The following is a 15,749-nucleotide window of genomic DNA, read 5'->3' as shown; positions in this document are numbered from 1 at the left end:
AGATAACTTGGTGCAGTGAGCACAACCTGCTAGTCTGAGTTCTCTCTTAAACTAACTAATCCCCAGGAGCCCAGGTTTCCCAGCTGCTAAACTGTCCCAGACACACACACACACGCACACGCACGTGTCAGGACTCAGCCCTGCCACACAGTTCTAAACTGTACTCAAGCTTCCTAAAACGCACACACCTGATATCTTTATTGTACTTAGTGATGTTAGTAAAACGGCCAATGGCTGGATGAGAAAAACTGACGTCTCAACATATAGAATTCATATTAATATTCACGAGGAGTGCTAATAGACCCAGATGGAGAAAAGGGGATCATTACCCCTAGTTCTTGCTGTAGTAACGGTGAATAGTGGTTCAAACCTCACTTCACCAGTCCACAGATACTTCATCTTATAGAGAGCGAGATTTTCAGAAAACTCGGTACAGCTGTGGCACTTCAAATGAACATCCCAAAACGAGCGCCCACTAATAACGAGTTTTATAGTATGTCAGGGTCCTGTGAGCATGGAGATTTAGCGTCATTGAAGGCAAAGAAGCTGCAAAAGCTAAATATACATGTAAACCCGCTGAAAATTGTTATAAAATATTTGGTTTGGGACTGATTTTTTTTTATACCAGTAATCTGTTAAATAAAATGTTTTTGAAATAATCTGCTATTCCTTCTAAATGACGTAAAAAAACTATAAAAGCATATTTATACTTCATATAAAATTTAGACTTTTTAAATAGCTTTAGCACCTATACAATGTTTTACATGATTTCCCTGAAAGAATAGGTATTTGGAACAAAGGCCAGTTCAATATACCACGATGAGTCTATCTGTGAGGACCCTACTCCCTACTGACAGTGTTATGCAGGGGTTTTTTTTTTTGTCCAAACTGTACATGCAAATAATATAATGGTCCAACAAAGTCACCTGTTCCTGTGCGCTACAATGTGTTTTTTTTTTTTTCTTTTAATGTGCTGACAGAAACTATTATAAAAAAACAAGATGTGAAAGTTGCCTTGAGTACAAAATCTCTCGTGTCTGTGTTTGTTTGTTTGTTTCTTTCCTTTCTTTACTTCCCCCATTACAGACAGCTGTGCTAATTTTGGACACGGCTCAAATCTGAGTAATTCAAGTGAGGACTCGTCGTCAAACTAGAGAAATCTCTTCAATTTACAGACAGCGAGACGGGTCCCAGCACAAGGGCGCGCACAACATGTAAGCAACGCCACTGCGTGTATTGTATTGTTCGTTGGTTAAAGATTTAGAATATTTGACACTATTTGTTTGACTGAATTCTGGGCTGCACGACAGTGTTTCAAAAGTCCAGATATATTTTTCAAGAATAATACAAGTATACAAATAAGATTATTATTATTATTATTATTGTTGTTGTTGTTGTTGTTGTTGTTATTAAGCATTTTAGGGTTACCTTGTAGCTAAACTTTGCAACACTTTGTATTAGAAGTTCCTGAATATTTAAATACTTACCTGAACAACAATGAATGCTAAATAGTAGTTTTTATAAGTCCACCTTGTACAATTCTATTTTCACATAGGGGGGTTGTACAGAATAAATTTATTTTATTAAATAAATCTTTTTTTGTGTGTGTGTATCGTTTTCCTCCCAGTTCCCACGATGCCTGCCCCACGGATCGGCGTGTTGGCCCTCATTGCCCTGGTAGTTCTGTTGCCCTGTCTGCCCCGGGCTCGCTCAGAAAGCTGCCCCGACGAGGCTGGTATACCTGGGATGCCAGGAATCCCGGGACTGCCTGGGAAAGACGGGCGCGATGGAGACAAAGGGGAGAAGGGAGAGCCGGGTAAGAGACAAAACGCTTTCAAATCATATAAGGGTTACATATAAAACGTGCAAACGCAAAACGACTTTTTGTGACCTGAACTGTTATAAATAAAAGTTTTTAGTTGTCTTTAATTTTTAAGAAACGAGGCATAATTAGCCTATTCTTTGAACAAAGTATTGCTGCGTTTCCGCGTTTAATAACACAAACCTTTAGACTAGAAATCTTAATCCGTCCTAATGATCTTCTCTATATAAATCGGGTAATATTTTCAAAACATTTACTCCAGTCTGGAGTTCCCTGTTTGAGGAGAAGAAAAAACACCTGTTGATTTGCCATTTCCAGAAAGCGCTCTCTCCACCGTGTTACAGACAGCACAGCTGGCTTTATTTCCATGCCCAAGTTCAATGCTTCTCCTCTGTGTGTCCCTGCAGGAACGGCTCTCGTTGCTGGGCAGTTCAGTGTTAAGGGGCAGAAAGGGGAACCCGGCATGGTCGGTATCCCAGGGAAGATGGGACGCAGCGGGATGAGTGGAAACCCTGGACTGCCTGGTCCGCCCGGCCCCGTGTGAGATAAAGGGGAGTCGGGGTATCACAAACTGACCCTGAAATCTGCTTTCAGCGTGGCCAGGGGCACACTGGATTACCCAAACCGGTTCTCCCCGGTCCGCTTCAACAGGATCATCAGCAACGAAAACGGCGACTACAATCCGTCGACCGGCAAGTTCCGCTGCAAGATCCCCGGGTCTTACTATTTCGTGTACCACGCCTCCTCCACGGATCACCTGTGCGTCAGCATCGTCCGGGACAGCAACAAGGTGGTCAGCTACTGCGACCACAAGGTCAACGATTGCCAGGTGAGCTCTGGGGGCGTGGCGCTGCAGCTGACCGAGGACCAGGAGGTGTGGCTGGAGACCACCGACTACAACGGCATGATCGGCATCTTGGACAAGCAAAGCGTCTTCTCAGGATTCCTGCTGTTCCCGGACTGAGACACGGCGACGCTAACGGCTACAGTGCGCTGTTTCTGCAAGCAGCCGTAGCCGAAACGTTAGTCAGCTTGATTGCTTGCACGTGCTCATTATTCAAAGCTTGCAATTGTGTTGGTTTTGTTTTTATATCGCTGCACGCATTTGCAAATTCAAATGGTTTTCATTTTTCAATGTTAAAAAAAAAATGAATCTAATAAAAAATGCTGTTTATATTGAAAAAAAAATGTCTTTTTGTCATTTTTCCTCCGAGATTCAGTTACGTCATGTGAGTAATACAAATGACGCAATGCACTAATTGAGGACAACACTACAGTGTGCTGAAATACTGACATTAATATGCTGTAAATATACTGAAGAAGGAATTTTCCATAAGGGACAGCAATTCTAAATTCTGAACTGGTGGTATTAGGACACACTGTCATGAACTACTGTATTTCTGATCTCAAGGGAAAATAATGAACACAAAGGAGGGAACAGAACAGGTCGATGAAGAGAACAGTGTTGAGACCTACCTCAGGTATGATTTTTAAAGCAGGTGACGTCAGTTTATACACCATCTATAAATGTGTTTTAACTATGTTATTAAGTTATAGCACATGCCTAGAAATAACACCCGTGCTATAACATGTTATAAGAATGTCATAATATTAGAACATGACTCATATTCATGTAAAGACTTAGAACCCCTTAATGTTATGGTAACACTTTAGTTCAGAGATCCCTTATAAACAATAGCAAAAAAAACAAAACAATGACAAAAGTGTATAACTGTATTGCAAAAACAGAGCAGCTCCATACAAACTGGCGAGACAGACAGACCTGAAAAGACAGACAGATCCGTTTTGAATCACTTGTATGGGATTTCTCAACTAAAGTGTTAGCAATGTTATTTTATTCAATTTTATGAACTCAATGCTAACTTTATCCTAACAGTGATTAACGGTTATTGCTGTGTAAGAGCGAATCAAAACAGATCAATAATAACTATTTCATTGCTGGTAATTGTTGCTGTGTTAAGATTAAGAGTGACAGAAATGAGTTACAATCCTGATGAAAAAGGAAGCAATGCCTGGATTTGTGTGGGTTTTAATACAATGTGATTGAATGTTGCTGCTGTTGTGTTGTATTTTCTCCCCTTCAGATGCATGGGGGGGGGGGGGGGGGGGGGGTAATTCAGAACAAGGAAGAACACGATATGTACCCATAATAAAAGGAAATGAAACAAAAAAACTAAGCACAAAAAAATGACCAAACAATACTGATACAATCACTGGTTCACCCCGTGTCCCTTCATAGCACCGAGAGCACAAACTTCCCCAATTAAGAGACACGTTTCTGCTTTTTCTTTTGTTCCACAGCTGCTTTTTAACATTTCTTCTCATTGCAGGACACAGCCCGCTCCTGCACTTAAAGACGCGAAGACCATAGTTTGGAAGAGGTCACACTGTGAGTAAAAGATTCTTTAAATTTGTTTTAATGTATGGATCTAGATGAGCATTTTAATAATCTGTCATTTTAGAAGAAAGAACAGAACATATTATTATTATATAGTAATTGAATTATTATTATTATTATTATTATTATTATTATTATTATTATTATTATTATTATTATTAATAATAATAATAATAATAATAATAATAATAATAATAATAATAATAATAATAATTCAATTACTTGAATTCCTCTGCAACCTTTTTTTTAAGCATTTTTTCTTGTATATAAGGGAAGCAATTACAAAGCAATAAAATACTAAGGTGCATGCGACAGGGGCAATTATTATTTCTTTCTGATTTTGATATAAAATGAATCTATGAAAAAATAAACAACCACCCTGAAATCATTTATTTTAAGGTATTTATATTGTATATTTAAAATGCAGTAACTTCGTTCAGGCAGGACTTTATTTGATTTTAGCTGTTGGTCAATGTACATTTGTGACTGTTTAAATTAGTCATTAACATGCACATGTTTTATTTAGTGCTTTAGTACATATTAATTAAGCATGTATAAAAACTAATTCTGTTGCATAATCTAAAGGTATGGCTAAGTTTATAACAGAACCAGAGAGCTATACAGTCATGTAGCGGTGCTGTGTTGGGGTATGCTTTAAAGAGGGGTACACCGTGTATTATTATTATTTATTTCTTAGCAGACACCCTTATCCAGGGTGACTTACAATTGTTACAAGATATCACATTATTTTTACATACAATTACATAATTTTTTTTACATACAATTACCCATTTATACAGTTGGGTTTTTACTGGAGCAATCTAGGTAAAGTACCTTGCTCAAGGGTACAGCAGCAGTGTCCCCCACCTGGGATTGAACCCACGACACTCCGGTCTAAAGTCCAAAGCCCTAACCACTACTCCACACTGCTGTCCTACTGTGCTTGCCTGGCATGTGCAAAGGATTTTAGCTCAGAATACAAGACACAAAAAACTCAGGAGCAGCCATTAACTTACCCCTTAAGATACACAAGGAATTGAGAGCTTGTTCAAATGGTTTCTTCTTCAAATGCATCTGAGAGTGACTGAACTATTACCTGGAGGAAAGTAACACTGATCCAGCCTAGCAGTACATCTTAAAACTTGTCTGGTGCACCTCATTGCAAAAACAAGAAGATTAGCATCATTTTATTTGTGGGACACATATGTCCCTTGTACGTTAAGGGGTTAAGTAACTTCAATAAAGATGCAGTCTAATATCTTAATATGTATAATAGGTGCAACCATTTATAGAGCAGGCTACATAACTGATCCACAACACCAACACACTCAATCAACAGTATCAAGTGAAAGCCAAGTGGACAAATGTTTTGGCTCGTGCCTTCATCAGTGTAATTTAACTGTTAACTGTCTTCAATTGGTCAGTTGTGCCCCCCCCTAACCTGTATATGAAGTACCAGGACTCTCAGGTACTGTGTTCAAAATGAGTTTCCACTCCTGTTCCTCTCCACTGAGTAAAACCAGCTGTATTGAAACAGCCCAGAGAGAGTCAATGACTGACAGTTTCACACCCAGTTCTGCTTTCCCGGCAGGCTCCTCCCACCATGATGTCATTGAGAGTAGTGGCAGTGGCATCCTTCCTGCTGGCAATGGTGACATCATCAGCAGGTCACAGCTGCCCTGCCGAAAGGGGTTACCCCGGGATTCCCGGCATTCCCGGAGGACCTGGGCCGAACGGCAAGGACGGGCTGAAGGGGGGAAAGGGGGACCCAGGTAAAGATGTGTGGGGAACACTGGGGGTGCTATTAAAGGGATGCTCCTCGTTGTCTGATGTATATAGTCCATGTCATCTATACCTTCCAAACCGTAAGAAAGTCAAGCAGACAAGCATTTCAGCCAGTGCCTCCATAAGTGAACAGAACGACCTAGCACACACCTTTGTCTACTTGGCTTAGTTTCTTGTAGTCACACCAAGTTAGAAACTCCCAGCTCTCTCCTCCGGGATATCAATCCGGGGCCCTGACTTCTTCTGTTTTATCCCGCGGGCAGGTGACAGCGCACGCCAAGTCAAGGGAGAGAAAGGAGAGCAGGGAGACCTGGGTGCCCCAGGCAGGGTCGGTCCCCAGGGAGATCCTGGCCCCCCAGGGCCCCCAGGCCTGCCAGGACTGAAGGGCTCCATTGGGGAGATGGGTGATATTAGCGCGACGAAGCAGTCCGTCTTCTCCCTACGCAAGACTTCAAAAGCCCCGTCCCGTCGCGACGAACCCATCCGCTTCGACACACCCGTCCTGCTGGACAAAACTGCAGTGCGCATTGACGCGTCGGTTTTCGTCTGCACCGCCAAGGGCCTGTACTACTTCACCTACCACGCCTCGTCCAAGGGAGCCCTCTGCATTAACATAAAAAAGAACAACATGAAGGTGGTGGGCTTCTGCGATCACGTCCAGGGGGCTTACCAGGTGACCTCTGGCTCTGTGGTTCTGGAACTCGACGTCAACGACAAGATCTCGCTGGAGCCCACAGAGAAGAACTCTGTGCTGGCCTCCGAAGGGGCGGACAGCACCTTTAGCGGCTTCCTGCTCTTCTCTAGCACCTAGCCAAGGCCAGTCAGGGTCCCACCGCTAGGCAGCTCAGGGGAAGCACTGCTAGCTCGCTTGCGCTTTGCTATGATATTGAACATAGAGCTTGACCCGTTCAGAAGTGCTATGAAAAAAAAATGCTATTGTGTTAACTTGATTGAAAAGCAATGCAAAGTGTAGGCTGGTAACTTTGTACACACCTGCTGGACAGACAGGCAGCTGTGAACAAAATCAAGCAGATGCCAAACAGGCAAAATAAATGATCTTTGTTGAAAATGTCACTTGTCTAAACTTGTGTTAATAAAGTCTTTTTAAACGGCATCCTGACTGAAAAATCCCTTCACGTTGTCGAGCAGTTATACAATCAAGGCTACTTTCTTCAATGATCAGAATGGACAGGTATCTGATGTTTAAATGGGTTGCACCCTAGCCTGTTGGAGACACAGTCTGATTAAATAAGTTTTCTTTTTTTTTTTAAAGTTGCACGAACAGGTATGGAAAAAAGCCTGATTAAAAAAAGTGTCTACTTGACTAGAGTTTATCAAGCTTTAAAGACTGCTCCCCCTTTATAACCCTGTAGTCGGGAGCCACAGTTAAGAGACCGTGCTGTTTGTGTTCCACCTTTTAACGAGAATACTAATGTTAGTGTAATGGCATTATGGGGCAAATGGGAGCCAGGACCGTACCGCCTTATAACCTGTTCCGCAGTATAAAGGGCCGTATTTAGAATTTATGACTTAACTATTGTGGATCCCACTTGAATACCTTTAAAACCAAACCCCTGCAGACCTCAGGGTCACTGCCTGTTTTTTTTTTAAATAAACAACACAGGCCACAACATATATAAAAACTTGTTAGTTTATTTATCAATTTCGGTAAAACCTGGATACCACTCAGCACAGCAACCCCACCTACATACAGTTCAATGAGGGGACATTGCGCCACCACTCCCCCAGGTAAGGACCCCTCTTTGGGGGGGGGCACTAAAGGTCCCGAGCCCCAGGTAGCTCTGGATTCCTCATTTTGTTGATCACTTGTGCCAGCATGCTGTTACAGAGGGCTGCGTACGGGTTCATGTTGACCACCTGCTGCCTGGCGAACGCACTCCCCAGACACGCTGCCCGCTGGAAGTCCTCCCTGGCCTCCTCCTCGCGCCGTGCCAGCCTGTGCACCAGCCCCCTCTGCACCAGGGCCTGGCAGCCAGTGCGCCCGGCTCCCCCGCTCAGCGAGATGGAACGGCCCAGGTCCTCCAGCGCTCCTGGGAAAGGGAGTGTGCAACACAGAGCAAAGAGGGGTGGTACAGATCAAGTTCCAGTGAACATGGAGTCATATGGTAACCCTACTTTGAGGTCCCATTGCCACTGGTCTAGAACAGCAGTTCCCAAACTAACTGTAACTAGTTCTGCCTTTACAGTGAACTGGGTCAGCCGCGACCCCCAATGCACTCCCTTAATCCATGCATTATAGGAGATACATCTGGATGTAGATTTTTAACATGAGTCAAAATCAGATTTTATAACTGCTCTCTTCAACATATTCACAGCAATTATTATAAAACAGGAAGAAAAATAAAGAATGCAAGGTGGTTGTTCTGCGACACCTAGTTTGAGAAGCCCTGCTGCAGAGCTCCGGCGGGTTGGGGTCAGGTTACCTGCCGTGTCTCCCTGGAGCCGCCGAGCCTGTGCTCGGTTGTTGTACGCGGACGCTCTCTCCGGCAGGATGCGGATAGCCTCGGTGAAGCGCTCCAAGGCTGCGCGCACGTCTCCAGATTCCGCAGCGCACACGCCCTGCAACTCCAGCTCTCTCACCTGCGCCAGGACATCGGCATCGAAACCGCTGTCTGCAAAGAGAGAGAGAGAGGGAAGAGGAGGGGAGGGAATTAATCATTCATGTTTCACACCAACATGTATTAATCAGGAATCAGCGAGACTAGACATGTTTGCAAATACAGTAACGCTTCTCTCAATACAAAATAAGATCAGGGCATTACAGTGTTAACACCATCAGTTTCGTTTATTTATTTTATTGTATATATTTGAAACTTTACCGTCATCTTTTAATTGTTCCTCCTCGTCGAGAGCAGGTATGTCTCCGAAAGGGGTCGTGGGGTTGAAAATAGTTTGCAGCACAGCCAGGTCGCTCGCAGAAGCCATTGTATAAATAAATAAATGTAGAGAGAGAGAGAGAGGCAGCAGTATTTCACTGGGGATGCAAACAGTCAGAAGCGGCGTGAAGACACGCACTCTAAACACAGCAAAAAACTAGCAGGGAAGAAATCCGTACACCCCCCAATTTTATTATAGCCAATAGGAGAGGGGGTGGAGGCTGGGGCATTGCACTTTGAAGTACCAGCGTCCTTGAAAACATGTAACCATCTGTGTTTCATTAACGAGTAGGACTGTGCTGCAGCAGCACGGCTGTTGTCACGGCAGCGCAGAAACACGGCTTTTTGTGAATGAAACCGGTGCAGGTTTCACTTTTTATTGCTTTGTCAGCACAGCATCACAATGTCACCAAGCAAAGGTCATCATGCAGCTGACAGCACAAGGCATGAACCCCACAAGCACAGGAGAGGCGCTTGAAGCTCATGTGGAATGTACTGTAAACCAAGGTCAGTACATTCCGTCTATCAACAAAAAACGCCATCCCTCTTCCTTAATGAGAAGATCCGGCAGCTTTCTGTTTGCACCCCTGTGTACAGCAAGAAATAGATTCATATACAGTGTAAATCTGGTGCTAGCGGGAGGGTTTCTCATACTGGCGTGAGCCGAGAGCTGCGGACAACAGCTGCAGAATACAAATTCTGAATACAAAACTACCCATTTCCATGTATGTGCAGGGCCAGTAGAATATGCCGGTTGTGTTTCTCTAGCCCTGATGTTTAACTACTGGAGCAGTGCTCCTGTGGTTCATACCGGCAGCAGAATGTGAACCCCCAATTAGGAACTGCAAGCACCAAGGAAGAAAGAGTGAATGAATGAATAAATAAATAAATAAATAAATAAATAAATAAATAATGAGACACCAGCTCCAACTTCAAAGCATAAACTGGACATGTTTATTATCGAAACTATCACTTAAATTAAAAAAAAAGTGCATAGAAAATAAACATGTTTAGAAACTTTCCTTTTTACAACTATGTACATTTTTTTTTTTTTTTTTTACATTCAGTCTCGTGTAGTTTCGTTGTTTTTTTTTCCTTCATTCCTTCTGCGATATGGAATAACACTGAAGAGCTACATCATAGAAACAATATGGTATTATTATCATCATCATCACCATTGTTAACTTCCGAGGAGTGAATGCTGCAGGTTGAAAGTAACTGCAAGTTTTAATCGGAGACACACACAGAGAGCGAGCGAGAGAACAGTCTCTCCTGGTAACAGGCCACAGAAAGCAAAATATGTTCCCTTGTTATAGTCTAGTCCCTTCTGCCCACTAGGTTTCACCATTAGCTCTTCTGTTGGAGTCGTACAATTTTCACATCTACTGTACAGAGTGTTCTCATAGATGACTGGGCCAGTACATTGAAGCACAGTTAAACACCACATAAGATTAAAAACGAATTAAATCTACACTACCGGCAGTGGCAGACAGGGGGGCAACTGGGCTTCACTTTCTGTGGCTTTACACTTTAAAACAACACACATGTTGATCAAGCGGGCTGATATGGTAATCTTACTGTAATAAAAACACACAGAATTGTTACAAGAAACACAAGTATCAAATTTTGGCAGACAAGAAACTTCAAGATGTACACAACCACATTTTACATACTGTATATATATATTTTTTTAGCATTGATTCTTAAAAACCGCAATGACCCCTTGATGGGACTGACAGACACTGAAAGTAGTACTGTATTAGGCAATAGTTATTAAAAGCTGCAGCTCATTCTACGCCAGAAACTGTAACACAAAACCTTTACAGCGTACACCGAAATGCAAAAAAAACCCCAAAAAACCTTTAAAAGTAAGCAGCTGTTTCTATTGTATTTGTCATTGTTCCTAAGATGCAGTTATCCCATTCTACACATACAATATATAGTACAATAAAACGTGTATGTTCCAGGGCAGGGGTGAAACCATGCACATTGTATGAATGAATCGGGACACAGCGCCGTGATCTAAACTCAACACGGGCTGAACACAACAGATCATCATTAAATATCATTTCAAAAAGGTTTCACGACTGTGTGCAGCCTGGGCCATCACTTGAGTGGCACCTGCAGTGAACAGGTCACTCTGTGGTGTTCCGGTCCACCCCTGCCCAGCTCATGGAGTTTAGAGAACTGGCTGGGAGGAGTGCTGTGAGATACAAGCCCAGCCCTTCTTAGTGGAGAACACTGCTCCTGTTCTCTACTGCTTTGCAATGCATGAAAGGAAAGACTTGAACCAAGCCCTTGTGTTTTTATTTCGACCCGCTTACAGCATTTACACAGATAATTAAATAACAATCTTTTTATTAAAACAAAAAAAACTCCAAGGTTATTCGCTTGATAACATACCTTTATAACTTCTTCTTATTTAAATATAATGAACACAGGCCTGGTCTGTTCTTGTTAAATATACATTCACAATCAGGAAGCTGCAGGGAGCCCTCCTCCACTCCATGCCCCATTGCAGCACAGATCCTGTGCACGTCCGTCATCTTTAGTTTTCTCAGACAAAACACAAGAGGTTTGCAGGAACTCTACGAAGTTTGAGAAGTTGCCTTGCCAAAAATGTTGGGGAAAATTATATATATATATATATATATATATATATATATACGCATTCTAAAACTTTGAAGGGAATTGTCCAAAAACAAAGGCGGCTAGACTGGCGGTGATATTGTTGCAATTGGGTGTATGGGAAGGAAGCTGAAGTAGGACACTTCACGTGATGCAATGATGCACACAGTGACTGAAGGGCATTCAGGAGGACAGCTGAGAACTGGCCATGGAGCCTGCCTCCTCTTTACAGACAGGGCGGGAAGCAGCACTTGCTATGGAGAAGTGTTGTTGTCTCCAAGTTTAGGTTTTTAGGTTCCTGAATATTTTTTTTTGTTTGTTTGTTCTGTTTTTCATCCGTTGTGAAGGTGGGGCAAGATTCGGTCTGGGTTCCATAAACCGTATCAGTTATACATTGACCGGTCCGCTCCAGAAGTCTGTATCAGTGATATACTGACTGGACCTCTCCAGAAGTCTGTATCAGTGATATACTGACTGGACCTCTCCAGAAGTCTGTATCAGTGCTATACTGACTGGACCTCTCCAGAAGTCTGTATCAGTGATATACTGACTGGACCTCTCCAGAAGTCTGTATCAGTGCTATACTGACTGGACCTCTCCAGAAGTCTGTATCAGTGCTATACTGACTGGCCCTCTCCAGCAGTCTGCCACAGTAGAAACTGTCTACCGTGGATCATCCAGGCTTATTTATGTTTTTAATAATTAGTAGGTAGATAGAAGATACATTTTTACTTCCCCCCCCCCCCCAAGGAGGCAAAGGTGTCGTGACTCGTGTCAGAGATCTTTTTATTTTATGTGCAGAGTAATAATTGTGACGACTGGTTTCTAAGAGACAATTACAGAAGCAAATATATAAAATCAAATCTGAAATACTAAAACTTCAACCTATGTAAACTTTTTTTTCCTAAAAGAAATAAATACAACAGCTCGCTTCTTAAAAAAATACATTTATCGTAAGTGCTTTTCGCTATCAAGGGCTTTTTTTTTTTGTCTTCCTCGTACAAAAATATACATATTATTTACATTTTCTTGTTAAAAACACGACTCTCGCTTAGCAAAAATATAGTAACAGAAAGAGACACAAAAAATAGAAATCAATTTTTTTTTTTTAAACCCGGTTGATTAAATGACGTGAATAGATCACTTGTACCAAAATACTTTTGAGATCTGATTGAAAACGGGTACCAGGAGAAGGAATATTAGTCAGCGGTTACGCTCCATGATAAAAATACAAAAGGGTCTGTTTTGCTGTGACAGCAGAGACAAGCAGACCTGTCCGATCTACACTCAGTGATCACAAGGATTAAAGTGAAGGCATCACCAGCCAGTCTGTCCGAGACCACCCGGCCTGTAGCGTCTGGCAGTCAGTGCTGGGCTGCTGGTCACTGCAGGCTGCTTTCAACCCAGTTCTACTACTTTAAAAAAAGATATCCATTGCTAATAACACAGTCTAGAAGAAATGCAGGGGTCTAACTGGACAACGAGAGGAGAGAGACAGAAAGGACAGAGACAGAGAGAGACAGTGACAGAGAGACAGAGAGACAGAGTGACAGAGACAGAATCTTAATTCCAGATGGAGAAGAAAGGAAGACAGGTAATAAAGAACAAAGAGCAACTGAAATGAAAACTGGAAAACAGAATGGATACTAGCAATTGATCCTGGATGTGTAATGGACGCGGAGGAGGGATGGTGGATAATATAAAATACGTCATGACCGAGTGAGCGAGTGTATGAGCTGCGGACGACGTCTCCAGTGTCTCCCTGCCTGTCTCTGCTGATACAGTTCGGAACAGGGTGAGAAGTGTTGATGTGGAGTTGATGGCTTTCCTATATAAATCAGTTCCTATGCCTATTAAAAACAACCATAAATGTCTCTTAGAAAACAGTCCTTTTAAAACGCCCCATTTTGAAGGGTTGGGGTGTCCCAGTGTAATGTCACTCCACCTGGCATGCATTATTTCCTATAACCCTCCCTCCTCTTCTCACATGATCTACATGGTATAAATACATACATCAGCATGGTTCATTATCATCATTATTCTTATCAGTACACCCATCATCTTCCAGAGCTCTGTGGCTCCCTCTAGTGTTCACAAAAATTCAAGACAGGTCAGTCCTTCAACTAGCATGATAGAAAGAATAAACACACACACACGACAAGAAGCAACCGGAACACAGATCACTAGACCTGTTTCTGCTGTCTAGATGTTTAAACAGAGTGTCAGGGCAGGTGTGGGGAAGGGGGCGGAGTGTGAAGCAAGTATCGATATTTATCAGTTCTTTACGATTAACAATGAATTCCAGCGATAGGAACGGGCTGGATTCAGCAGCAAGTCTCTTTAGTTGGACCGGGGGTAACGAGTGAAAGGTTAAAAGGCACATCCTTTAAGGTCAAAGCTTCGCTTAATCAAAGCTGTTCTGCTTTTCTATTCTGATTTTTTTTTTGCGGGGGGGGGGGAGTTCAGGGTAAACTCCTAAGGAATGCCTGTTTTTATTATTAGATCCAAAATATTATTTAAAAAAATAATAAATAATTCAATAAATAAAGACCTGATTTTCTGTCATGCAGCACATGTTTAAAAAAAAAAAAAGACATCTGGAATTTTACAAATAGTCAAACAACAAAACCGCTGGCTGCCAACGGCCATCGTACTGTACGCTTTCCAATAGAAAAATAATTCAAACTCTTTGCAAGATGTGGTAAGCTAAGTTAGTATGAATAAGGATGAGCACCCCTTCTTATTCTGGAGTAGATTCAGGGGGAGGGGGAGCGAGGCAGCATGGTGCAGGGGACCCTCCATACAGCTGGGTTTCTGATCAGCGAGGTGAGGGAGCCAGCAGAGCCAGGGACTGTGAAACAGACACATTTCTACTGCCTCTCAGCAGTCGTGGAATGCTTTTGAGTTTGGCTATTGATAAAACAAGCCCTGCTGCGCTGGAAGACCCCCCCCATCAGCAACCACACTGGTTTACTACACTAGAGATTCGTCATCCAGCCCTCCTACATGAAACACCCTCCCTTTCCAATTTCAACCAAGCCACAGCAACACCCCGACCCCCGAGCTACCTCGTAGCATCTATACAGCACTCCAGCCACGGCTGCGTTTCACAGGGCGGTCCCCTGCTCTCTCCTCCCAGCTGAAGGAAGCAGTCGGCGTAGCAGGGAGGCCTGCGGTTCGACGGCGGGGGTCTGGCAGAGGTGTACGATTCCCTGCAGGATGAGGGCGAGGAGGTGAGCGCGCGGGGGGCTCAGTTAATAAACTTGCGGCACTTCTTGGCCCCGCAGTTGCAGTGCAGCTTGCTGCTGGCGTCCTCGATTGGGAACTTGTAGTCGTAGGTGAGCTCCTCGCCCCGGTAGATCTTGCGCGTGGCGAAGATGACGATGTGCTTCTGCCCGTCGATGTTGATGACCCGCGAGTAGCAGTTGGGCTCACAGGCGTGGTTGATGAAGCGCGCCGCGTTGCCGTGCATCGTGGCGTCCACCACCTCGTAGTCGTCGATGCGGAACATGTAGCAGCCGATCCCCTGCGGGAAACCGCGGAAAGAAAGAGACTTACAAACCAGCCAATCACGGATATGCCAAGAAAAAGCGTTGCTCAGAAGAAGCTTGAGGCAATATTGTCAAAACGTTCTCTTTAATGAACTGGTCTTTAATTCCCAAATGCATGTTCATTTCACAAAACTAGAACGGAGTAGCTAAATTGCTTATTTCAAGTTCTATTCAGCACGCTCAAGGGGGTTTTCATTTCAACGCAGTGTCAGGGGCAGCAACGTTTCAACCCGGGTTGAGGGGTGCACGGAAACAAGGTACTATTGAACTCCCTAATTAAGCTAAGGTAGTCCAAGATTAGTGCTATATTGGGGGCTGCGACACAAGCTGAAACCTTCTTAAATTCTAAAAAGAATGCTCCGAAGCAGACTGACAGACAGATAGCGGGTATCAGTCCCTAATCCCTGTGGACAGACAGACAGACCTCTGCCCCTCACCTTGCCGTCGTAGTATTTCTCCCGCTTGTCGGTCAGAACAGAGCGGATGACGTTCCCTGAATATTCGATCACCATCTCGCCTGCGTCGATGTTTCTCTTGCAGAACAGACCCCTGCCGTGAATAGCAGACCTGGGACACAGACACACAGGGGTTAGACAGAGCTCGGAAACCACCAGCCACATCAACTCGCATTCCCACACTGTTGTGCG

The 15,749-nt window shown here is 43.4% G+C and overlaps 4 protein-coding genes across 6 annotated transcripts in view; 2 read left to right on the top strand and 2 right to left on the bottom strand.

Moving 5' to 3' along the window:
• The first annotated feature begins 1,056 nt into the window (after positions 1-1,056).
• On the top strand, positions 1,057-3,010 carry LOC117397236 (complement C1q subcomponent subunit C-like). Its single transcript, XM_033995943.3, is given in 3 exon segments — positions 1,057-1,214; positions 1,628-1,816; positions 2,230-3,010. Coding segments are annotated over 2 exon segments (738 nt in total). The 5' UTR covers positions 1,057-1,214; positions 1,628-1,635; the 3' UTR covers positions 2,787-3,010.
• Positions 3,011-3,284: 274 nt separating this feature from the next.
• Positions 3,285-7,140, top strand: LOC117966684 (complement C1q subcomponent subunit B-like). Of its 2 annotated transcripts, XM_034913257.2 has the most exons (4): positions 3,285-3,303; positions 4,174-4,232; positions 5,833-6,013; positions 6,290-7,140. In XM_034913257.2, the coding sequence occupies exons 3-4, from the start codon at positions 5,845-5,847 to the stop codon at positions 6,835-6,837; spliced, it is 717 nt and encodes a 238-aa protein (XP_034769148.1). In that variant the 5' UTR covers positions 3,285-3,303; positions 4,174-4,232; positions 5,833-5,844; the 3' UTR covers positions 6,838-7,140. The 2 variants fall into 2 exon arrangements, with proteins under 2 accessions (XP_034769148.1, XP_058865645.1); XM_059009662.1 differs by lacking the exon at positions 3,285-3,303 and having other exon boundaries at positions 4,039-4,232.
• A 521-nt stretch (positions 7,141-7,661) lies between these two features.
• LOC117397263 (tetratricopeptide repeat protein 36) lies at positions 7,662-9,100 on the bottom strand. Its single transcript, XM_033995995.3, has 3 exons — positions 8,867-9,100; positions 8,471-8,659; positions 7,662-8,077 (listed from the first exon to the last, which is right to left on the bottom strand). Exons 1-3 carry the CDS (start codon positions 8,970-8,972, stop codon positions 7,803-7,805), a joined length of 570 nt encoding a protein of 189 aa, XP_033851886.3. The 5' UTR covers positions 8,973-9,100; the 3' UTR covers positions 7,662-7,802.
• A 754-nt stretch (positions 9,101-9,854) lies between these two features.
• The window catches only part of LOC117962449 (histone-lysine N-methyltransferase 2A-like), a 43,615-nt gene continuing 37,720 nt past the window's right edge, over positions 9,855-15,749 (bottom strand). For both annotated transcript variants that reach the window (XM_033995867.3, XM_034913140.2), the window contains exons 35-36: positions 15,540-15,669; positions 9,855-15,077 (exon numbers count right to left, since the gene is read on the bottom strand). In XM_033995867.3, coding sequence (XP_033851758.3) covers positions 14,802-15,077; positions 15,540-15,669 — 406 coding nt within the window. In that variant the 3' untranslated portion in view covers positions 9,855-14,801. The remainder of the gene's footprint in view (positions 15,078-15,539; positions 15,670-15,749) is intronic.

Source organism: Acipenser ruthenus, chromosome 39 (assembly GCF_902713425.1).
Source record: "Acipenser ruthenus chromosome 39, fAciRut3.2 maternal haplotype, whole genome shotgun sequence".
Classification (NCBI taxonomy): Eukaryota; Metazoa; Chordata; class Actinopteri; order Acipenseriformes; family Acipenseridae; genus Acipenser; species Acipenser ruthenus.
The sequence above is the reverse complement of the archived record's forward strand: the minus strand, read 5'-3'. Positions and strand labels throughout refer to the sequence as shown.

Excerpts from the sequence above, each read along its gene's own strand:
- LOC117966684 (XM_034913257.2), top strand. The coding sequence starts at position 5,845 with ATGATGTCATTGAGAGTAGTGGCAGTGGCATCCTTCCTGCTGGCAATG. Across the intron at positions 6,014-6,289 it reads GGGGGGAAAGGGGGACCCAG|GTGACAGCGCACGCCAAGTC; the intron begins GTAAAGATGTGT and ends TCCCGCGGGCAG.
- LOC117397263 (XM_033995995.3), bottom strand. The coding sequence starts at position 8,972 with ATGGCTTCTGCGAGCGACCTGGCTGTGCTGCAAACTATTTTCAACCCC. Across the intron at positions 8,660-8,866 it reads GGAACAATTAAAAGATGACG|ACAGCGGTTTCGATGCCGAT; the intron begins GTAAAGTTTCAA and ends CTCTCTTTGCAG. Across the intron at positions 8,078-8,470 it reads GCTCCAGGGAGACACGGCAG|GAGCGCTGGAGGACCTGGGC; the intron begins GTAACCTGACCC and ends TCCCTTTCCCAG.